Genomic DNA, 23,551 nt, shown 5'->3' with positions numbered 1-23,551 from the left:
CAACTGGGACACGTGTCCTGGAGAAGCCGGCGCTGGGAGGTCTGCGGCCTATAAGCCCAAAATTCACCACCATAAGCCCACATGCATGGCTGGTAGGCTAGACCAGCTTTCTGGGAAGCTGGGGCTGGGAAAGATGCGGCGGCTGGAAGGCCCAGAGGGGCTCCAGGCTGGTCTCAAGAGAGTAGCCAGCCCTAAGAGCTGGTTTCCACAGCTTCTGAGAAGGAGTGACACAGAGGCTGGATGAGGCAGAGGAAGGGCCTCAGATCCCTCTGTGTGTCTCACTGCCCCTTGCTTCTTTACCCAGGTGCCTGGGAAGTAAGCCATGTGCTCAGCCAAGCTGCAAGGATTTTCCTTGATTCTGCAAACGGGCTCAGGGTCTTTGCCTTCCCCGTGCGCCTGGGGTGCAATCCCGTCCTCTCACCACCAGGAGTGCTGTCCACGCACAGGGACTCCCTGGCGGAGGCTGCCGCTAAGACCTGCCGCTGCCTGACCCCCTCCCACGAGCATGCTAGTCCTGACTCCAAATCTTCTTCCGCAGTCCTGGAGGCCAAGGCTGAGCCCTGATCGGCCCGAGGGCACAGAACCTGGCGTGCCAGAGGTCCAGTCTCTGCTGCCCTGCCCCTCTGGATCCCTTCCCCTTAAACCCTCTTCTTGTCCCCCTCCCCACTATGGCTTTTGGCCAGGTCCGTGCCCTATTTTTAGGCAAACACTGGCAAAGAGAATGGGCTGGGAGGTGGCTTCTGCCTCTGTCAACACCTCGTCTTCCGCTCCAAGTCCACTGCCAGGTGGTCTAGGGCATGGGGAGAATCTGGGGTCCCCTCCCCCCATGGATCCCAGGCCTGTTCCCATCTGGCTGCGGGGGATCGGTGTGGCAGGGCCCCCAGGGCACTGCCAGGTCAGATTCTGACACCCAGGACAGTCAGGGGCTATCCCTGCTGGTGGACTTCAAGTTCCCCTAGCCTGGGGTGGGGGTGCCCCGTACATTAAGTGCCCATGAAATTAACGTTGACGGGTGCTGCTACATCAGCAGATGGCCCCTCGAGCCGGGGTCCAAGAGAAGTGGGGAGGAACACGGGCATTTGGTGCTAAACTGGGGGTCCAGTTGCCCCCTCAACTCTCCAAAGGGCCTGGGAGCTCTGGACCCCCACGCCCAGGCCAAGGGCAGCCTCGGGAGGACGCTACCCCAGAGGGTCTGCGGGGCTGCACACATCTGGGCGGGCGCTGTCTGGCCCTACCCCAAACCTCTCGGCCCCGGCTTCCCGGGGGGATTTCGAACCCTGCGGAACCCTGGCAACCCCGAGGGGCGAAGCCGGACTGACGGCGGGCTCAGGCCTCCCGCAGACCGCTCCTCGCCCAGGCCCCTCCCGGGCCCCGCCCCTCCATGGCTCCCCCTCCTCTGCCCGCCCCCCACCCAGGCTTCGCCCCTTCCACTGGTCCCCTCCTCTGTCCCCCCTCCCCGGCCACCCTTCTGCAGTCCCCGCGTGGTGGCGGCCGCGGGAGCCACGTGTGTCGGCGCCCGGCGGGCGTGCAGGGAAGCGCGGCCACGCCTGGCCCGGCCATCATTCCCGACGCGGCGGCGGTGCCGACTGGGCAGCGGCCCCTCGGTGCGCCCAGCCGAGTCCCCGAGCGCGGCGCCCGCAGCATGAGCGCGGGCTCGGAGTGCCGGGCGGTGGCGCCCCCCGGAGTGATGCCTGCGCCCCGCGCCTCCAAGGTGGAGCTGCGGCTCAGCTGCCGGCACCTGCTGGACCGCGACCCGCTCACCAAGTCCGACCCCAGCGTGGTGCTGCTGCTGCTGCAGTCCCAGAGCCAGTGGGTGCAGGTAGGGGCGGGGGCGGCCGCGGCCCGTGCAGGTGCTGAGTGGGGACTGGGGGCCTGGAGCTGGGGACACAGAGACCGGGGTGGGCAGGGTGCAGGGCAGGGTCAGGGCTGGGGTTACCAGGTCTAGAGAATCGGTGTCCAGCAGTCGGGGGGGAGGTGGCTGGACTGGAGGCCACCCGAGAGGAGCCCTGGGCAGAGAGAGGGAGCACCAGCATGGGGGGCACGACCAGGGTCCCACGGGGGGGTTTAGGTGCCGGAGTGAGGCACCCAGGTTTGAGGGTGCTGGCAAGGGGCTTGACTAAGGGGTGCAGAAGGGAGTGGGGGGCTGCCGGAGAGAATGGTATGGCTCCGGGGGGTTGCAGGGTTGGCCTGGGCTCATGGGTCCCCCTCTGGCCTGAGGGGCAACCAGCAGGGCCACTTCTCTGCCAGGTCCTCGTCCATCAGGCAGAGCACCCAGACCTCGGATCCCGGAGCGGGGAGCAGGGCGGGCCAGGTGGGGCTGCCGGGTTGGGGGGGCAGCTGACCGAGGCTGGGGCACTTGGGGGGGGCAGCTGACCGAGGCTGGGGCACTAGTGAGGTAGATTTGGTCTCTGACCCCCCGGACGGCTCCCAGCCTGTCGTCTGCTCTGCTCTTGTGGCAACTCTACCTCGAGTGTCCAGCGCCCTGGGGTGACCGGGTCAGCCCAGCACTTATGGCCAGGTTGGGACCGCTGGGGTCTGGTTTGTGCCTCCGCCGTCCTGTTTGTCCCTTTGATACTCTCGGGTCCTGCGTGGCCGGCCGCCCCTTGTCACCCTGGCGCAGCCCTCCCCGTGGGCAGTCGCGGTGACCGCTCAGGGTACTCTGCATTGTGAGAGCTCTCCGTCAGTCACCGCGTCCTGTGAGAGGTGCGCTTCACCTCCACCGCGGACACGCCTGGCACGCGCAGGCGAGGTTGGGGTTGAAGCCGGTGGAATCGAGGGGTCCCTCCCAGGCTCCAGCGCGCCCCCTGGCTGAGGTGGCAGTGAGGGGCCTGAAGGGGTGGTGGAGCAGTGGGCGGGGAGGGGGAGACCCTGGTGTTCACTGCTGGGAACCCTGGTGGGGGAGGCAGACACGTGGGGCCGACCTGTGGGGGCGCAGAGTCCTGGAGGCTGCAGTCGCCAGCTTCCACAGACCAGCTCTACTCCCCCATGAGGTGCGACTTTGCGCTGTTTCTTGTCATCTCTTGACCGCCAGGCTCCTGGGGCTGCAAAACCCTGTGGGTCATCGACCTAGGAGGCAAGGGGCCACCCCAGCCCAGGGTCTTTGTGGTGGTGGGGACATTGGAAGGATCTGCGAGGAGGAGGGCTCTCTTGGTCTGAGCACGGGTGCAGATGTCTCGGGGGGGGGCACACAGACCCTCCGTCTGAGGGTGTGGGACTTTGTGGGCCCTGGAGGGTGGAAAACCTACCTACCCAGGCTGGATTGTGCTTTAGGGGTGGAGGGGGGCCTAAGCTGGAGGAGAGAGCTGACCCCAGGGGGATCTGTACCCCTGCCCCAGTCTCCCCGTCTGCCCAGCGGGGGAGAGATCTCCACTTTGGGTTTGCCCAGCCCAGGGTTCTGATCCAACTGTGTTCCTAACTTGGACTGCTTTTGCACGGGACCCTTCCCCTGTCTGAGCCTCAGTTTCCCCAGCAGTGATGGGGATAGAGCCGGCTGTGGTGGGCATGACATGAGATGCAGAGAGGCTGGAGCCTATGGCTGGCCAGGGCAGGGGACTTTCTTTCAGGGAAGGAGGTACCTGGGGCTCCTGGCAGCCCCGCAGCAGCTGACATCCTGAGAACTGCAGTGCAGGCTGGCAGGGAGGGGGGTCTTCCCAGGGCATGGCCTGGACGTGAGTCCTCCAGGAGCATGTGAGGGCAGGTGAGGGGCCTCTGCGGGCCAGAGCGGGGGGCGCAGGGCCCGGGGAGCGCCTGGTGGCCGCGGCTTTCCTGTGGGGTCTGCTCAGCCTGGGCTGCTTGCAGGTGGACAGAACGGAAGTGGTCAGGAGCAGTCTGCACCCCGTGTTCTCCAAGGTCTTCACGCTCGACTACTACTTTGAGGAGGTGCAGAAGCTGCGGTTCGAGGTCTACGACACCCACGGACCCGGCAACCTGGGCTGCCAGGATGATGACTTCCTTGGAGGCATGGAGTGCACCTTGGGGCAGGTGGGCACCCTGTCCCCTCGGGAGGAGAGGCCCGGGCAGGGGGAGCACCCCTGGGCCAACGCGGAGGGCTGGTGGGAGGCCGTGGTGGCGTGGGGACGGCCCGGCTGACCTCAGAGCTCCCTCTGGGACAAGCGTCCTGCTCTGCCTGTCTCCATAGTGACTTCTCTTAAAAATTCCTTAGTAGCTAGTTTTGAAAGTATGTAATTTTGACCTGGGTAAGGCATTCCTGTAATTCAACGTTTGGAAAGTGTGAAAGGCAAGGCACGGAACATCTACCTCTTGCCTGTCCCCGGTTCTGTGCTCTCACGTGAGGAAATGAGTGTATTTTTCTCTCGGTATGTGTATTTTGGGTCCTTTTGTAGTTCATAAACGGGGTGATGGGGTGTTCACGCTGTTGTGTGACGTGTGCCTCCCTCAGTAAGTGTATTTTAACAACACGAACTACACACACTGCTCTGCGCCTTGCTTTTTTCACTTCCATGACCTACGAGAGCCCTTCCGCATCGGCACCTAAGTGTCCTTGTTCTCCCTGCGGCAGAGGGACCAGCCGTCGAGGGGTGGGCACTGTCTGTGGTCCTCGGATGAGGTCCTGTCCCGTAGGTTTTCCCTCAGCAGCACAACAGGAGCGCTAGCAGCCAGCCGTGTGTCGGAGGTCCTGCCGCGGACCCCTGCTGGCCTGTGAGGGGAGGGGCTTCTTGTTGACCCACCTGTAATTTACGTACAGTAATACGTGCAGACCTGAAGGGTTGATGCTGATGAGTTTAGGTCCCCGTACCCCTGACCATCACCCGGCTCACGCAGGACATTTCATCACCCACAGACCCCTCCTCTCCAGCCAACTCCTGCTAGCTTTGCCTGTTCACAGATCACGCGGCGTGTTCTCATTTGTGTCCGCTGTCTTTAACCCAACAGGACGTCTGCATGACTCACCCCACTGCTGTCTGGTTTGGAGCTGGTTTAGGGTGGGTCCCTCTGCCAACCCCATTTTACAGATGACAGCACTGAGATTAAGGAAGGGCACACAGCAGAGCATGGGATCCCCTCTCCCCCGGGGGGCTTCCCACTTGCCCCTCTTGAGCATGGAAGAGGATAGCGCACGCCACAGACACGTGCGTAGACACACGTGTGTGGACATATATGCACGGACATGCATGTTCCAACGGGCACGAGTCCACGGACGAGGGTACGGACGCATGCTTGGACACACTCAGGAGCAGGTGTGGACACGTACACACCTAGTAGACATGGGAACCTTAGACGGTGAAGAGCTCCTTCGAGGCCTGCTCTCAGCCGACTGACCAGGCCTGCACGGCCATCAGGGGAGCTGCGGACGGAGCTTCACGTAGGCACACTGGCTGCAAATCCCAGTCCCAGGACCTGGAGCAAGTCGCTGGCCTCTGCCTGAACCTCCAAGCATCACCCACCTCGGCGGGGGGACTGAGAGAGCCTAACTGGTTCACAAGCCAGCGATCCCACTTGTCCTAATGTGACAGCCCCAGAAGTGGAGCCTATGAGTGGGAGAGCCTGGGGGGCTTAGGACACGGCCTCCCTCCCCCTCGCACCCCTTAGCTTATCTTGACCTCCCCACGTGCAGGGAACGGTCCCACATGCTCGGAAGCTGTCAGCTAGGCAGCCCCGATGGTGTGTGGGTTGGGAATATCCTGTCTGCTGTGTAGACTCAGCTCACTTTGCCACAGTCACCCCAGCTCCAGGGGCTGGCAGACGGTGGGGCCAGGTAGTGCTAATGAGCATCCATGTTGCTGTCACCATGGCGACACCTCCCGTCTTCCTTGGGCAGCAATGGGTGTCGCTGAGCCTTTGGTAGCTGTGAGGGGGCTGTCATCACCGGTCTCTTCTGCAGACCAGGGCACCCACCCACCTGAGGGGCTGCACACAGCTTCCCTGGGTCAACTCACGGGTCCCAGTTAGGGTTTGTAGCTGAATGAAGGGAGCATCCCGCAGGGCCAGGCGAGGGGGAGGGGGAGGCCCAGGTGGGCAGGGGTGAGGAGGAGCTCCCAGGGAGGGTGCAGCACAAGGACGTCCGTGGTGCAGAATTGTCTGCACGAACGCACAGGACGGTGGAGGGCTGGCTTGGTGTCTCCATTCTTGCTCTCGACCCCTCTGCCACCTTCAGGGCAGTCTGGGAGTCCAGGGCCCAGGAGCCCCCTCGGCCTCAGGCTGTCAGGGGCTGTTGGAAGCACCTTGCCACCTTGGGGCCAGGCTCGGCGGCTGAGGAATCGGGGCTGGATGGGCTCCCGAAGCAACGGGCCTGAGGGCCCCTGACTGAGCCCGAGGTCACGCCGCATGGAGGGACGTCCGTCAGGTGGCCGAGCCTCGCAAGAGAGGCCGTGGGTTCGTCACTGCAGGGCCCCGAGGCTGTGGGGCCCTGGCTCGTAGGGTTTGCAGAGCCGGACTGCCCAGGGGGACTGAGGGCAGGGCCGGGGTCCCCAGGGGACAGGAGTGGACCCTTCCCTGCCTGTTCCGACTTCCAGATTGTGGCCCAGAAGAAGATGACCCGCCCTCTGCTGCTCAAGTTCGGCAGGAACGCCGGCAAGTCCACCATCACGGTGAGGCTGCCTGCCTTCCCTCCCAGCCCCTGCACCCGTCAGACCCTCACCCCTTCCTCGACGTGGCTCTGAGAGGCCCGTCCCGGAAGACAGAGGGGCGAGGCCCGAGGCTGCCTGCGGGGTCCCGGTGCCCCTCCTCGGCCCGGCCTGCGGAGCTCGGAGCGTGGCTTCCCCTCCCAGGTGATCGCCGAGGACATCTCGGGGAACAACGGCTACGTGGAGCTCTCCTTCAGGGCCCGGAAGCTGGATGACAAGGTGTGTGGCGGGCGCCCGTGTGCGGCTGTGATGACAGCGCACCCCCGGCGCTGTCCCCCCTCAGAGCCCTCAGGACGGGACGGCCGCAGGGACGCGAGCGCCGTGTTGAGGGAGAGGCGGTTGGAGCCGCACGGGGCCGCCAGGCAGGCTGCTCCTGTCCCGGGTGTTCCCGTCACTGGCTCTTAGCTGCGTTCTTGCTGCACGCTGGGGCTTCCTGAAATCTCTGTTCACGCTCGTGGCCCCGTTGAATGATGGGGACACGTGCTGGGGAGGCTGCCATCCAGACAGTGGAGGGATTGGCTCTGAGCCTGGCTCTGTCGGCTCTCACACGGGGTGGAAGCACACACAGCGGGGGTCTCACCTGCTGGAGGGTCTCCTGCTGCCCCCTGGCCTGGGAGGTCAGAGCCTGGGGAGGAGGAGGGGGGACAGCCGCTGGTGCTAGCGGAGGGTGTGCAACCATGGCCGGAAAGAGGGTGGTCTGGGAGTGAGAGTTCCAAGAAGGGTACTGGAGAGCCACTGAAGGCTCTAGAGGGGAGGGCAAGGCCTTGGGCCGCTCTGAGGGGCTCTTGCCCTCGTTTTGTAGCTAAGGAGATGGAGGCTTCGGGGGTGGGGGGTGAACAGCCCTGCTGGGAAGCAGCCCAGCGTGAGCACAGCCTCTGCTCCTCCTGCAGGACCTCTTCAGCAAGTCGGACCCCTTCCTGGAGCTCTACCGGGTCAACGACGACCAGAGCGAGCAGCTGGTGTACCGGACGGAGGTGAGGGCTCGCTGTCTAGCACCCTGACGTCCTCTGCAGTGCTCGGGGGACAGGAATGAGAGGACAGGGAAAGGAGCCAGCCCCGGCACTCCCCCGTGTCCTCCCAGCACCCGTGTCCCTTCCGACAGGGAGCCCGCAGACCAGGCCAGGCGTGTTGCTAGAATCCACCACTGTGTTGGGTTGTCCCCGCCTGGAGGGGAAGTGGCATTTCAGTTAGAGCAGAGAGACACCCTTTCCTTTTGAGATAAATTAATCTGAGTTAAAAAAAAAAAAAGAGGCTATTTAAAGATCAGGGGTTCCAGGTGGCCCAGCGATGTGGCGGAAGTTCTGGAGGTGGCTCCCGGAGGAGCCAGAGCCAGCCCCCCCACCCCCCGCCCCCAGGTGGTAAAGAACAACCTCAGCCCCGTGTGGGAGCCTTTCAAGGTGACCCTGAGCAATCTGTGCAGCTGTGAAGAGACGCGGCCTCTGAAGGTGGGGCAGGTGGGGCAGGACTGGGGCGCTGGGGGCGGGGCGGGGGACCCTGCTGCAGGGGGATGGAGACATCCAGGCGGGGGTCCCCAGAGGGGCAGGCAGGCTAAGGGGGCCTGGGCTCCCCAGTGCCTCGTCTGGGACTATGACTCCCGAGGAAAGCATGATTTCATCGGGGAATTCTCCACCACCTTTGAGGAGATGCAGAAAGCCTTCGGGGAGGACCAGGTGAGCTGGGCCCCCCCACCCCGAAAACAAGGTGGAGACTGGGTGAAAGCCGAGCTCTGACCCATCCGCAAATGGTTCTCTGGGAGGAGCCACAGGAGGCAGGTAGGGAGGTGGCCCTGAGCCAGGTGGGCTCCAGAAGCTGTTATTATGGGTAAAACCCTGAGAAGACCGATGACGACCTCGCCTGGCAGTTGGCCAGACCAGGGACATCGGTCACATCATTATAGTTGGAAAAACGCTGTTCAGGGCTGGGGTTTGGAGGCCTCCCTCTCCCTTGGGGTGGGTGTTGGGCATTGGCGCTCTGGAGGGGGGTCTCTGCCTATCCCTGTCCCCCAGGCCCAGTGGGAATGCGTGAATGCCAAATACAAGCAGAAGAAGCGTCATTACAAGAACTCCGGGGTGGTCATCTTGGCAGACCTGAAGGTGAGCTGCGGCCCCTGCCTGCGGACACCCCACTTACCCACAGTGGGTCGGGGGCTAGCTCCCACCTCAACTCTGCAGAGAGCCAACAAGGCAGGGGCGCGCCCCTCCCTGCGAGTCTCCCCATTGTCAGATGGACCCTGAAAGGCCCCCAATCCCAGAGGCCTGGGGGTCCCCAGTCCTTGGGGGAGGGAGGTGGGAGGGATGGAGGGCAGGAGGAGTCGTAGAAGGGAAGTAGGGGGGAAGCTGGGGGTCAGGCTGCTCCAGGCAGCTACCTTGGGGGAGGGCAGGTCCCTGGGGCTCCAGCCTCAATGTCTGGGAGTGGGGTGCCCTGGGTGGGCCTTGCCGACGCCCCTGCCTGGAAGTTCTACAGGGTCCACTCGTTCCTGGACTATATCATGGGCGGCTGCCAGATCCACTTCACGGTGAGTGCACGGGATCCCCACTGCCACCCCGCCCCACTGCCCGCCCCACCCCACCCCGCAGAGCCCCTCCACGCCCGCAGAGCCCGGGCACCCTCCCCACCCGAACAGTGGGCAGTGTGCATACCTGGGTGTAGTAAAGCCCCGCTGGAGGGTCCACCCCCCCCCCGCCCCCTGGGCTCTTCCTGTGCCGATGAAATGGGCACAGGGGGTCTCCCTGGGGAGGGGTTGGAGCCAGGACTCAGCCTCCACAAAAGCAGTGACAGAGACATGTGAGGTGAGAACAGAGTGACACTTGTCACCACCAGGGACACCACCAGAAGCCACAGAGCAAGCTGCCGTGGCCTGGCCGGGAGCTGCGGGCTGCCGTGGCGCTGGAGAGCCTGTGTGTCACTCCCCTGAGCGGCAGCCAGAGGGGTCCGAGGGAGGCGTCCAGGCAGGGGCGGCACAGGGATCCCAGCCCAGGCAGGGTGGCAGCAGAGACGGCAGAGACCAGCCTGGCCTGGTCTTGGCCTTGGGTCCCTTCCCACCGCTCCCGCCCCAGGCCCAGGACCGTGTGACGGCTGTGGGCCCTGGGCTGGCAGCACCTGCAGAGGCTCCGGGTGTCTGGTCAGCGCAGTTGCCCTCTGCCCTCCACCCCAGCACAGAGCTGGGCCCTCGCAAGGCCCTGGGGACTGCTCTGGTTTGCACCCCTTACCAAGCAGCTCCCCACAGCTCATTCCCCTTACCTGTCAAATGGGGGTTCTGGGTGCCTAGTCCAGCCCAGGTGGGAGAGGGGTCCCCAGCTCATGAGCTGGGGTCTCTGCAGGTGGCCATTGACTTCACGGCCTCCAATGGTGACCCCCGGAACAGCTGCTCGCTGCACTATATCAACCCCTTCCAGCCCAACGAGTACCTGCAGGCTCTGGTGGCCGTGGGGGAGATCTGCCAGGACTATGACAGGTGCGGCCACTGCCTCCCTGGCCTCCCAGCCTCCCTGCCCCCCTGCCCTGGCTTCCCTGACTCCCTGCCTCTCCAGGCCTACATGCCCCCTGGCCTCCCTGCGTCCCTGGCCTCCCTGCCCCTGGACTCCCTGCTCCCCTGGCCTACCTTCCTCCCCCCCCCGGCCTCCCAGCCTCCCTGCCTCCCTGCCCCTGGCCTCCTTGCATCCCTGCCCCTGGCCTCCCTGACCCCAGCTCAGGCTTGGGCCCAGGGGTGGGCATCATGGCTATATCCACTGGCCCAAGGAAGGCTGGCAGCGTCTGGGCCACCATGGGTGGGGCTTGCTCCACTGGCCAGACCCAGGTGTCCCTGCACAGCTGATCCCCACGGGCAGTCCAGCCCCCTTAGGCGGAGTGCAGGTTAGAACTTCCCATGTTGGGCTGGCCTCACTCACATGGTCCCCTTCACCCTTCACACAAACATGGGGTGGTGGTCTGTGGCCCACTTTACAGACCAGTAAACTGAGGCTATGGAAGGGTAGACCCCTCTCTCAGGGGGTGGGTGGCAGAGAGCTGAGGTCCCAAAGGCAGGAGGCCATTGCTTCCCAGGGTCAGGTCATGGTCCCAGAGTTGGAAGAGTTGGCTCTGCCCCTGCCTGGAGGCTGGGTGTCTTACTCATGGCTCAGTGCCTTAGTGTCCCCTGTGTGGTTCGGAGCAGGGCCAGGTGCCCAGGAAAGTGTCAGCCTAGGCCTGGTCACACAGCGGTGGAATACAGCCCGTCTATCCTGGTTCTGGTGGCTATCTCCCCAAAGCACCCCCTACCCCAAGGAAATCAGGGACCCCTGTGTGATGGGGCCGCCTCTCTTCCAGCGACAAGAGATTTTCTGCTTTGGGGTTTGGAGCCCGAATCCCTCCCAAGTATGAGGTAGGAGAGCCTGGGGACCAGAACCCCACCCCCTACACATGCTGGGGCCTCCGGGGGCCATGCTGCTTCTCCCCTGGGTCCTGGGACCCCTCGGCTGCTGCCTCTCACTGCTGGGAACGCAGGGACCTTGCACTTCTAGCCAGAGAGGCTGACCTTGGTCACCTAGCACCAGTCACCTCGGGAGAACTGAAGACAGACTCTGCGTCCCTGTCGGGAGAAGGGAAAAGAGTCTGGAATCTCCCAATAGCAGGAAAACATGGTGGTGGGAGGGGTTTATTGGGTCAATGCAACTCAGAGGCCTCCGGCCCCACTGGCTCCAGGGGCTGAAGGACTAGTCTGCCTGCCCTCTCTCCCAGGTGGCTCCGTCCACGAGGCTCTGTCCATGGGAGGGCCCCTGGGGCTGCAAACCTACCTCTCCCAGGAGGTGTGGGGCGGGAGTCCTGGAGGGGTAGTCCAGCTGACAGGCCCTCTGTGCCCACCCAGGTGTCCCATGACTTTGCCATCAACTTCAACCCTGAGGACGATGAGTGTGAAGGTAGGGGCATGAGGCGGGGTTGGGTGGGGGGTGCACCGGGGTGGGGCTCACCCTCCCTCCCCCACAGGAATCCAGGGTGTGGTAGAGGCCTACCGGAACTGCCTGCCCAGGGTCCAGCTGTACGGCCCCACCAACGTGGCTCCCATCATCTCCAAGGTGGCCCGCATGGCCGCGGCCGAGGAACACACTGGGGAGGCCTCTGTAGGTACCTGGCGCAGGTGGCGTGGTAGGAACCGGGCACACTAGAAGGTGGTGTGTGCCCGGGGGACCAGGGCAGCGTATGGGCCGTGGTGTGTGTGGGGGCATGGAGGTCAGGGCGGTGCAGGGCTGGGGGCACGGTGGGTGTGTGTGTGCATGAGGGCCCCAGAGCCCCCCTAGAGGCACAGGTGTAATCTCACCTGGCGGATCGCACTCCCTGGAGGCCGATTTAACCAGCCCCTTCCCCACGGGTGGCCACCTGTCTGTGTCCTGTTCTGCTGTGCGTATATTATTTTGTTTGTGTGTCTTTTTATTTTTTACGAATAATGTGCTGAACGTTACGTTCTGCTTTACTTTTTCTTCTTCTTTTTCTTTTTTTCAAAGATTTTGTTTCTAAGAGAGAGAGGGAGAGAGCATGAGTGGGGGGAGAGTCAGAGGGAGAAGCAGGCTCCCCGCTGAGCAGGGCGCCCAACTCAGGACTCGATCCCACGACCTGAGATCATGGCCCGAGCCAAAGGCAGCCGAGCCCCCAGGCGCCCCTCTGCTGTCCTTTGTCGGCATGTCCGTAGGTCTGTTTGTGCTGCTGTTCGCATAGTTGGTCGTTGCTTTGACTATTTATGTTGTGAAAGACGTCACTTCCCACCCCCCAACAGCAAGGACATTCTGTGCACAACCACGGCTCAGCTTTCAAGCCCAGGGTGGTGAAGGACACCCCCCCTTTTTTTTTTTAAAGATTTTATTTATTTGAAAGAGAGAGGCAGCGAGAGAGGGAACATAAGCAGGGGGAGTGGGAGAGGGGAAGCAGGCTTCCTGCTCAGCAGGGAGCCCGATGGGGGGGGCCATGACCTGAGCCCAAGGCAGACACTTAACGACTGAGCCCCCCAGGCGCCCTTGAAGGACACCCTTCTGATCTCACCCCCTTTTGCATGTGTCCACACTTGCCTGTGGTCCCTGGGTCTGCCTGGCGTCCTGGTCTTCTGACCTGTAGGGCCCTTCAGCTTTGCTCTGTCCTTGGGACTCGCCATCGTCCAGCCGCCAGCCGCCCGTCCTCCCGCTGCCTGGACTGTCTCTCACCCTGTTGGGCCCCCGACAGTTTCAGCTTTCTCTCCCAGGGACAGAGGCCCCAGACACCAAGGCTGCACATCTTGCCCTGTGACTCCTTAATGCTTTGCTGTGTGTTTCCTGATGCCTGTGTGTTCTTGTATGTAGTCATAGCACAAACACCGACTTCAGGAAGTTTTTAATTTAGATATAGGAGTTTTATCTAATCTATAGAATTTGTTCCTATTTCATTAACTTCCCCAATAATAATTCCATAACACTATTATTTCTGACGTAGGGTCCCGTCCGGAATCTAAGACAGCGGCACCTTCCCCTATGATTCTGAAGCACATCCCAGACCCATAACTTCATCTGTAAATATCAGTATAACCCTCTAGAAGAGAGAAAATAGAGCCACAATGCCATGACCACACCTAAAAGACGACAGTAAATCCCTCGGTATTGAAATGTGAATATCTAAATATGAACTGTCTCGGTAGCACACACACGTCCAGCTGGAAAAGTCCTGTCCTGATGGTTTTTACAGGCAGAACTGGGGGAAGTGGCCCCAGTGTGATGGTGCATGTGTCCTCCACCTCCCCTCCTGTACAACTGATGGAGAACCTGGGCGGGGGGTGTCCTGGAGGGTCTGCCGACTGTGCCCCTTGGGGCATTCACCAGTTCTCGTCTTCTGATTCCTGTGAATGGGGGCAGACTTCCCGGGAGGTGGTGGGAGTGTCCCCAGGACGCACTCACGCCTGCCTCTGTCCTTCTTGGTGCTCAGAGCCTCCCTCTCAGCCAAGATGCTTCATACAGGTCTCTGCGGGCCCTTAGATGGTGTTAGATGGCTTCCCGAGGAGCAGTGTTGCTACGCTGGGGAGGTGCTCCGTGTGTAACCTGAGACCCACTTCTCAGTGCTCCTCACCATCTCTTCCTGTCCAGGTCACTTCCTCCCAGGGCCCACAGGGCTTCCTGGGGCTGGACAATAGTCACCCACTCCCCAGTCCTGGGAGGCCCCGTGTTTAGGGCGACGGAGCTTGGTGTTTCAGTAGCTGGCAGAGCTCAGGTCCTCCCTGGACCTAGTCTGGGGAGCAGGAGGAGGGCGTGGGGGCTTTCTTGAGGAGGGGCCGTGTACATGGGGCTGAGAGCTGGGTCCAGCCAGGGGTCCTCAGACTGCCCAGTACACGGTCACTCCTCCCATGGGTCTGGGGCTCAGAGGGGGAGGAGGACATGTGATGATAGGGGGCTTCTTGGCAAAGGTGATCCTGTTGGGTGCCCGTTGGTCTTTCTCTCACACGGTGTCACAGTGTTGGTGCCCACTGGGCCAGGGTCGTCTTTTTTCTCCTTATGTTTTCTCTTGTCCAGGTTTTTAGTACTGATTTTTAGTAGCTCTGTTTTTTGGGATTTTTGTGTTTGTTTTGCTTTTTAAAGATTTTATTTTTTAAGTAATCTTCACACTCAGTGTGGGGCTTGAACTCATGACCTTGAGATCAAGAGACACATGCTTGAACCAGCCAGCCACCTTGTGTTTTTTTTTGAGAGAGAGAGAGAGAGAATGCGGTGGTGGGGGGCGGGGGGCAGAGGGAAAGAGAATCTCCAGCAGACTCCATGCTCAGCATGGAGCCTGACCCAGGGCTCGACCTCACGACCCTGAGATCGTGACCTGAGCCAAAATCAAGAGTCAGATGTGTAACTGACTGAACCACTCAGGGGCCCCAACCCCTGTTTTTTTGTTTTTTTAACAAAGGAAATGGACTTTTATTTGAAACAAGTCCCAGTCTGTCCTTGTGTTGGTGTGCTGAGCACCTGGCCAGGCTGGGCCAGAGGGTGTTCTCTCTAAATTGTTCCTGGATCCCAGGGTCCCTTCAGGATGTGGGAGGCCCTGTCCACTGAGTGCCCACAGGACCCTCCTCAGGCCTCAGACTTGGGTTCAGACCCAGGCCCCACCAGCCTCAGCCCCTCCATCTGTGCGAGGGTGGGGAGACGGGTGGAAGCATCCGACCCCAGTAAATGAGCTCATGATGTCTTCTGGGCGTGACGCATTACACTTCAGCAAACACAGTTTCAGAAGAGCCTGAACACCACCAGCTCGGGGTGCCTGTGGTGGCTCCCAGGCTGTCTGGGGGAGGGGAGCTGGCTGGGGAACTTGAGGTTGCCTGGGGGGTAGGTGCAGCCCTCAAGGGTCCCCAGGCAACCCCGAGGGCCTGAGGAAGGGGCGGGGACCCGTGCTCACTCTTCCCCTGTGCCCCCAGCAATACTACATTCTGCTGGTCCTGACCGACGGCGTGGTGACCGACATGGCCGATACCCGGGAGGCCATCGTGCGCGCCTCCCACCTGCCCATGTCCATCATCATTGTGGGGGTGGGCAACGCCGACTTCACAGATATGCAGACTCTGGACGGGGACGACGGTGTCCTGCGCTCCCTGCGGGGCGAGCCGGCTCTCCGAGACATTGTGCAGTTTGTGCCCTTCCGGGAGCTCAAGAGCGTGAGTGCTTGGGAGGGTGGGGGTCCGGGGCCTGCCCCCCCGGCTCCCAGGCAGGGGGGGGGACTTCAGCGGCTTTCAAGCACCTAGGAACCTTCCTATTTTGAAAATATCGAACCTACAAGGGGGAGAGAAGGCAGCAGCATGGTGGGCTCCCCGGGCACTTTCAGACCCTTCGTGAGACACAGGAAGGAAATTCCTGACCCAAGGACACACTCACGGGGGCTTTGTGGGGGTGGGGGTCACCCACCTCCTCCCAGCCTGAGACTTGCCCTGCGTGCCTGGGGGGAGGGGCAGGGCCATGTGCGTGCAGGGGCCTTTCAGGACAGTGCCTGGAGCCGCCCGAGGCCTCCCCACGCCAGCAGCTGTGGGGCACTGCAGCCTCGAATCCTCGGGCCTGCATCCCACACCATGGCTCCCCGGCCACCAGGAGACTTAGTGGTGGGCTGTGGGGTAGATTCCACCACTGCTAGGGGGCCGTGGTCACAGCTCCGGAGGATACGGCTGGGGTGTGCTGGGCTGGGGGCCAGAGGGCTGGGAGGGCCCCCAACTGTAACCACGCTGTCCCGCTCTGAAGGCGTCCCCGGCGGCGCTGGCCAAGTGCGTGCTGGCCGAAGTGCCGAGGCAGCTGGTGGAGTACTACAGCTACAAGGAGCTGCCCCCGAGAGGCGTCGGCCCCCACACCCAAGAGGCCGGCCCCCCTGAGAGGGCAGGGCAGCCGGGATTGCGGCCAGTCTCCGTCTCCAGCACCCTCGAGGTCCCGTAGGCGCCTCCGCCTTCCAGAGCCCTCCTGCGCCCACCCCGCCCCACCCCTGTCCTCCTGTGACCCTGTTGCCTAGGCCAGGCTCCAGGACCCCCAAGGCTGAAGGATGAACAAATCCAGGCCTGGGGATCCCCGAAACAGGAGCTGAAGGTGTGGGGGTGCTGGCGGTAGCCCCCCATGCCTGGCCCTGCCTCCTCCAGGTTGGTGAGGAATGTGGGGGGAGGGATTCCTGAGAGAACTGGAGGGGGCTTCGCAGCTCAGCCCCAAACGTGGGAGGCCTAGGGATTGGGGGATTTCTGCTTTGCACCCAGTCTTCATTGAGGAGGGGCCTGCGGCTGCCTGCCAGTTGTGGAGGAAACCCCAAGATGCCCCCAGGCCCCCTGACCCACAGTCAAGATTCCTCTTTGCTCCCTGCCTCCCTCCCTGCTCACTGCTGCTCCCACCTCTGCGCCCAAGTCCGTGGGGTCTGCAGATGGGGGCTGAGACATAATAAAGTGTCATCTCGTCCCCAAAGCAATTTGTGCCTTTACTGTCCCCAGTCTTGCCTCCCCACCCCTACAGCAGAGGACCGAATCCCTCTGGAGGGGTGGGGCAGGCGAGTCTGCCCCCTCCCAATCCCCACACTGGGACAGGGAGTCTTCTAGACTCAGGCCCTCGGGGTCCTTTCTGGACGGAAAGGAAGGATCCTCTCAGGAATGCAAGTGTGCCAGGGGGCAACAGGAAGGGCCAGAGGGTGCAGCGGCTGCCCCACACCCTGAGCCGCCTCTCCTTGGCCTTCTGTGATCCACCGCCCGAAATCTGCATCAGCCAGGCTCAAGTGGAGAGAGGCTGCCAGGCAGGGACCCAGGTGCCTTTAATCAGCAACTCAGTTTTACAAGGACCTTCCATGCTGCATGCTCTGTCAGGGGAGGGAGCACCACCTGCCAAAGCTTCCCAGCCCTGTGGTGGTGGGTTTCTGATTGGGACTTCCCCTGAAATATCTTGTCTGGGAAAAACAAACCGTCCTGACCCTGAATCTAGGCCCTCCAAACCACTCGCTCATCCATCCGTCCGTCCGTCCGTCCATCCATCCGTCCGTCCATCCATCTATATCCATCCATTCATCTACCTGTCCATTTGTCCATCCATCCACCCTTCCCTCCCTCCAGCCATCCACCTGTCCATCCATCCATCCATCCATCCGTCTGTCCATCCATCCATCCACCCATCCACCCACCCACTCTGGAGGCCTATTTTTAGCTCCTGATTCATCTCCTGTTAGGCAAGGATAATGGGCATTGCTATGGTAACCTAGCTACTGCTAAATTCTGGAAGAGCCGATGTTGGTCTCTTTGGGGATGGAGAGGACAGAAGAGAAACAGCCCCCTCCATCCACACTGGGAGGCAGCAGGGTTCCAAGACGGGAGGGTGTGTCAGCTGTGTCCTGACCCTGCCACCAAGTCATGGATGACCAGGTCCCAGTTTCAGTGGCAGAAAGCCTCAGACCGTTCTGGGTTCCATTCAGGGGTGAAGCCAAGGGAATTGGTCAGTTAGGATCCCAGCGGGGCCAGAAGGCACAAAGAGTCAGCTGAGACGAATGGGAGGGAGTCTGTGCACAGCACCAGGACAGCAGTGGTAGGCCCAGGAAGCAGCTCTGGGCCAGGGCAGGGCAAGGGGCCTGAGGGGCCGGCAGTGCAGGAAGGCTCCCTGTTTGGAGCCGTTGCCTTAGCAAGGATGCAGCCCCTCCCAGAGCATGTGAATAAGAGAGGGAGCCGAGGTGCCAGGCCCCCACCGCTACCCTCCACCCTTTCCCCTCTGCCCTTTCTCCTTGCGCCAGCAGGAAACAGGGAGCAGTCAGGGTGCAGCCTACAGAGGATGTCCTCCTGGACTAGAGGAAAACAGGAGGCTGTGGGCCTGGGGCCTGGCCAGTAGGCAGACTCAGCTGGGCACGTGCGGGTGTTGGGGGAGGGGCTGCTGGGAGAGGTGGCGTCAGCACGGGGTCACCAGCTCAGCTGTCATGATGTAGTGACTGATACCAGTCAGAGCCTCACCTCTGCCTGGGCCTGAGCTGGCCGGTGAGACTCCATCCTGGGACTTTTGTTGACCTTTGGCTTTTCCTTGCGTTGCTGAGCTGGTGGTGTGGGAGCCAGGAGCAGCTGGTGACCACTCCGCCACCACGTGGGCTGAGACTACCTGGGAAGGAGCTGACACAAAGGAAATGGGCCCGAGAAATCACACTAGGAGTTGCTAGCTCTGCGTCCTGAGCTAAGACTGGCCTGCTAAGGGAACCACAAGTCCCCTCTCTATGCAGACCAGTGGTGGGGGGTTTCCATCACTTGCCACCCAAAGATTCTGGCCCAGAGGGACGGCAAATACTCCCATTTCACAGAGAAGAAAAGCAAGGCTCGGAACAGTTAAGTGACTTGCCCAGGGTCACACAACTGTCCAGTAGCGGAAGCAGGACCTCCCGGCCCCATGCAATTCCAGGATTTATGTCTTTCGCTACAATACCTTCCATCAAGGGTTATGACACATCTGGCTCTGGGCTTCCAGGGAGGGAACTAGGACAGGGCAGCCACAAATCCTGCCAGCTGTCATGGAGACCTGCGAGCCGCACTCTCGTTCATGACAGAACAGGACTTGGGTTTTCTCAGCAATCAGAACCAGAAAGTGTGGACCAAGGATGCCACGGCAGGAGCCACCCTGGGATTGACTCACTTCAGAAATTCTCTCCCCCCCCCCCCCCCAGTTTCTGGAGTGGCCCCCTTGTCAGAGGATGGATTTGGGATTTGCAGACAGCGAATGTGCTTTCAGCGGTCGGCTCACTGGTCCACAGTCAGACTGGACACCTGGCTGCTGCTCCCAATAGCTGTGTGACCTTGGACAAGTCGCCTCCTTGTCTGCCACCTGCGAGTGTGACAGCTTTAAGTCATGGCCCTAATTCCTTGGCAACCTCCTTCTCCTAGAACCTGGGAAGGCTTAGGGTCCTATGTGACCCTCTAAGGCTTGGTCTTGAAAATGCCACTGTCCTGCCTCCTTACTGAAGACGCTGGCTCTTGGGACCCAGCAGCCACGCTGTAAAGAAGCCGAAGCAGTCCCTGCAGCCGAGGCCCCAGCTGGCGGGCCGCGTGCGTGTGACCCCACGAGAGGGGCTCCCGCAGCCTGGCCAGACCCTGACTACACCCTCAGGAGAGGGCCTGAGCCAGTCCCGCCAGCTGGTCCTCCCCTGTCTTCCTGACCCACAGAGGTGGTGTGAACTCGTCCATGTGTGCTGTTGCTCTAAAGCCACCAAGTTTGGGGATATTTGTTACGCAGCAGAACACGGATAGACACTCTTCAGAGGGCTCTTGTGAGGACGGAATGGGTGGTGCCCATGGCCTGGCACAAAATACTGGTTGGGTAAATGAATATCAGTTTTGCAAAGGAGCATGGCTTTTCTTTCTTGTTCTGAAGGAGGATTGTGCCAAAGCTCCATCTCTTCGATTTTAAACTTGCCCCTGCCCTGCTGGCCATCTGCCTCCCCCCGAGAGCCCAGGCTGGGCCTCCCAGGCAAGGACTCTGGGTCAGTGTCACCCCCCCCCCCAGGATCTGCCCCCACACTCTCAGAGTCAGCCGCCCGCTGGGGGGGAGTAGGAACAGGGGCAGCTGGGCATCAAGGCTGTTCTTTCTTCCGTGGCGGAGGGGAAGCGCAGGCAGGCGGCTGTGACTAAGTACTTGTAATTGGTGCGGGGGCGGAAGCCGGGCTGTCAGACGTGAGCAGCGGCCTTCGGCACAGGGGGGCCGTGGGCGAGACCGGCTTCCTTGTTCCCCATCCCTCGCCCCCCCTCCCTCTGCCACTGCACTGCTGTCTGCTCCTGAGCAAGGGACACCCGGAACCCTTCCTCCCATCAAGGTCTCCAGCGGCTGCGGAGCCTCGTGAACGAGGACGCCAACGTCCCGGGTCCTCACCAAGCCTGACTCAAGCCTCACTGCGCTGAATTCCCACACCCCCCGAGGCTGGCCTCTTGGGAGCACCATTTCCCACGAGGGGAACAAGCTCAGAGAAATGAAGCCACTTGGCCTAGTAAGCGCAGCTGGCGGGGAGTGCAGACTGGGGGAGCGTGTCCAGAGTGGGGCCCTGCAGCCCAGTTCTAAGCACTCAGAGCCAGAGCCAGAGCCACCAGGGCTCGGATGGGTACGTGCGTGCGCGTCCGCACGGGGCGGGGGGGCGTCTTTGTCCTCAGCTCCTTTATGGAAGCCACTTTCTGACCGGTCCGTCCCACTTGGGCAGGCCACTCACAGCCTCCTTTTCTTTCTCTCTCCTGAAGCTACGCAGAGCTGGCCAGACCCAGCTGTGTGGGCTGATGGCCGTGGTCGTGTCAGCCCTGGCACCCTGCTCGCAGCAGACACTCAGTGTTGACCAGAACATTCCTGAGAACAGGAGGTGTGCAAACACTAGACTAGAGAAACTTTCTCCAGCCCGGGCGGGGAGGGACAGAGCAGCCATGCAACGTAGGAGGCAGGGGATGGGCAGAAAGGGCCCACAGGGGTCAGGGTGGGGCCTCCTGTGGCCAGGACGGGGGACACGGGCCAGAGGCAATGTCACTCAGTGCTCCGTTTGGACCAAGCTGGATGGGGACCCCTTGAGCATGGCAGGCATGAGATGAGGGGCAGGGCCTTGTGGGGTCAGACACTCCCAAATGCTGAGGGGGGCTCGGGCATGGCCCTGGGGGGGGCACATTTCTCACTCATTCATCCGGTGCTTGCTGAGGACCCAGCACAGCTCATGCCCAGCACCCATCTGCAAGATGGGGGTGGTGGTCCTCACTCAGAGGGGGCCTGAGGTCAGCCGTGCTGGTGGTCCCAAGGTGGCCACTCCCCCTGCCCCCCAGGGAAGTGGGAATTCGACTGCCCTGCCGCTGGCTTCTTCCAGGTGCTCGCAGGCTCTCCTGGCCACAAGGGCCTGAAAAGCTCCCCCTGCTGAATTCCCAGCTGTGTGCTGGGCCTGGCGCCCATGGCCGACCTCGGATGCCTGTCTGGGCCTCACTTGGGACCGGCTTCACAGACGGTGACTGGCCAGTGGCTCATGGTGACACCCGAGGTGGGAGCACCCAGGAGGCAACAGCATTAGTTTGGATAGCAGAGCCCGCTGCTGGCCCTGAGCCCCAAACCCACTAATGTAGCAGCTGGCGGCGTGCTGGGGCCACAGACAAAGGGAAGGAAATAGGACAGCGCCTGCCAGGAGAGAAGCAGCACGCTCCGAGGGGCCCTAGAATGCTGCCCTGAGGACCCAGGCTCCGCCCTCGGGTCCTCCACCTGGTAGCGCAGCATTTATTGAACGCCTGCTGTGTGCCAACCCCTAGAGCATAGCAGGTTAGCGTGTACGCAGCTGACACGGGCAGGCCAGCCTGCTGATGTGCCCTGGGTGGCTGAACCAGGTCAGGAGCCGCCTGAGCTCCTTCTAGCCTTGTCGCCGTGACCGCGGCCCTGCCTCCAAACCTGCTGCCTCCTCTGTCATGCCTACCGAGGGGGGGTCTGGGCCATGGGACACAGATCCTAGGGGTCAGCCGAGGCTCATCCTCCCCTCTTGCATGGTAAAAAGGCCCGAGTTTTCAGCAGGGCACATGGTGGTCCTGATAAAGACTACATTTCTCTTGGTGCTAGCTGTGGCCATCTGACTACAAGTTAGCTGGTAGTGTGAGGGTGAGTGGTTTGTGTTTCAGGGCGTGAATCTCCTGCCCCTTTCCTTCCTGTTGCTTGGATTGAGACGCAATGACTGGGAGTCAGCAGCCCTCTTGCACCACAGATGAACTTGGAAGTAGAAACCATGCAGCGTAGATCAAGAAGATAGAAGGGCCCAGGTCCTGGACACGGTCCTGCAATGACCACCTGTGAATTTCTTGAAGGTGAGAGGGATACAAACTTTAATTATCCATACAACAGGGTCTAAAACACTTAGCACTTGCATCAGATAAGTTTCTGGAAAGTGTCTGCTATCATTGCCATGGGGGTTGTTGTAGGGAAAACCTCAGAAGCGGGCTCAGCCTTGGTGACCCCGGAAGGCCTCCCTGAGGAGGTGGGATGCAGGTGGAGACCTGACAAGTGGGAACAGGTGAGTCACTTCTAGGGCAGACAGTGACTTCTCAGAGCCTCTAGCTGGGAGTGTTGTCTCTTGTGTAGGACCAACAGAAGCTTCCTCTTGGCTCCTGAGTTCTCCGTGAATTCTTTGCTTGGTGGTCAGACCCTGCCTCAGGTGCACCGGGCATGTCTTCAGGTATGCCCCACCCCACTGTCTTGTCTTCCTCTGCTCCTGGGTCTTGGACCTCATTACTGAACATAAACATTTTTTCTTCTTCTAACAAAGGCAATTTGTGCTCTTTGTAGAAAAATTAGAAAACCCAAGTAAGCAAAAATAATTTAAAAAATCACCAGCTCAGGGGCACCTGGGTGGCGCAGTCGTTAAGCGTCTGCCTTCGGCTCAGGACGTGATCCCGGTGTTCTGGGATCAAGCCCCACATCAGACTCCTCCGCTAGGGGCCTGCTTCTTCCTCTCCCACTCCCCCTGCTTGTGTTCCCTCTCTCACTGGCTCTCTCTCTCTCTGTCAAATAAATAAATAAAATCTTTAAAAAAAAAAATTACCAGCTCATCCACGCACATGGCAGCTGTGTGAACACCTTGATGCATTCCCGCCCAGAGTTGTCCCTGAATATTCACACACTTATTTTGTAACAGAGGAAAACCGTCGTTGGCGTGAGTGCTGGGGGAGGACTGCCCAGCCACACGCTTCATGCTCCCTGGTGCCCTCGGTTCCTCAGCCGCTAGAGAGGAGGCGCTGGGACCCCCCGTGCTGCACACGGTTTCCATAAGTTGCTGGAGGATGGAGTGTGTGGGGAACAACGGGGCCTTTAGCCGAGGGATGGGGAGAACTGGGGAGGGCTCCCGGGGGCTCCCCAAGAAGAAGGGAAGGAGAGGACAGGCCAGCCACAGAGGCTGGCTGGACACGGCACAGGGACCCCAGCTCGCCCCTACTTTTCCCAGCCTTGGGAACTGTGGGGTCTTCCCACGTCAGCATCACTCTGATGGCCCGAAACATCTCTCCTAGGTAAGCCCATCCTCCATCACGGGAGTCCTCTACCCCGTATCGGAGGCTGCGATTGGTCATCACGAGCGACCCTGGAGCAAAGACGCGGAGTGAGCCCGCCAACCTCCTCTCCCAGATGCTTCCGCACGACCCCGCGGCCCCCGCCGGCGGTGGACAGGTGGATCGTCCTCCCTCCGCTCGCGGGGTGTCGTGCACACGGCAGCGAAGCCTCACAGAGGTCCGTGCTCAACGCTGGAGCAGGCACAGCGGAGGGAGTCTGCGGCCCGAGCCACGTGCGGCGAGTGACTCAGGCACGACGCGCTCTCGCTCGGCTCCCGCGGAGGCCCCGCCCGTGGGCAGCAAGCGCGCGCCTGCGCAGTGAGGGCCGGCCTCGGGGGGCAAGGGGCAGAAAGCCAGCTCGCTCAAGCCGCGGGCTCCGGGAGGGGCCGGGCAGGGCCGGGGCCCCTGGAGGCCGCGTGGCGCCGCCGTCGGGGTGGCGTGGCCGGCGGGGCCTGCGGCTCTGGCCCCTGGATGCCCCGCGTACTGC

General features: G+C 61.6%; 1 protein-coding gene and 1 pseudogene across 1 annotated transcript; both read left to right on the top strand.

The window, feature by feature from the left end:
• The first annotated feature begins 1,642 nt into the window (after positions 1 to 1,642).
• On the top strand, positions 1,643 to 16,443 carry CPNE7 (copine 7). Its single transcript, XM_040633004.1, has 15 exons — positions 1,643 to 1,819; positions 3,799 to 3,981; positions 6,474 to 6,548; positions 6,729 to 6,803; positions 7,475 to 7,558; positions 7,940 to 8,029; positions 8,156 to 8,254; positions 8,591 to 8,677; positions 9,040 to 9,099; positions 9,905 to 10,038; positions 10,887 to 10,941; positions 11,425 to 11,476; positions 11,544 to 11,677; positions 14,968 to 15,204; positions 15,779 to 16,443. The coding sequence occupies exons 1-15, from the start codon at positions 1,643 to 1,645 to the stop codon at positions 15,965 to 15,967; spliced, it is 1,731 nt and encodes a 576-aa protein (XP_040488938.1). The 3' UTR covers positions 15,968 to 16,443.
• On the top strand, positions 4,332 to 4,457 carry LOC121103558 (annotated as a pseudogene).
• Positions 16,444 to 23,551: the final 7,108 nt, after the last annotated feature.

Source organism: Ursus maritimus, unplaced genomic scaffold (assembly GCF_017311325.1).
Source record: "Ursus maritimus isolate PB19 unplaced genomic scaffold, ASM1731132v1 scaffold_19, whole genome shotgun sequence".
Classification (NCBI taxonomy): Eukaryota; Metazoa; Chordata; class Mammalia; order Carnivora; family Ursidae; genus Ursus; species Ursus maritimus.
This window is presented reverse-complemented; position numbering and strand designations above follow the sequence as displayed.

Excerpts from the sequence above, each read along its gene's own strand:
- CPNE7 (XM_040633004.1), top strand. The coding sequence starts at position 1,643 with ATGAGCGCGGGCTCGGAGTGCCGGGCGGTGGCGCCCCCCGGAGTGATG. Across the intron at positions 6,549-6,728 it reads CCGGCAAGTCCACCATCACG|GTGATCGCCGAGGACATCTC; the intron begins GTGAGGCTGCCT and ends TTCCCCTCCCAG. Across the intron at positions 10,942-11,424 it reads GAATCCCTCCCAAGTATGAG|GTGTCCCATGACTTTGCCAT; the intron begins GTAGGAGAGCCT and ends GTGCCCACCCAG.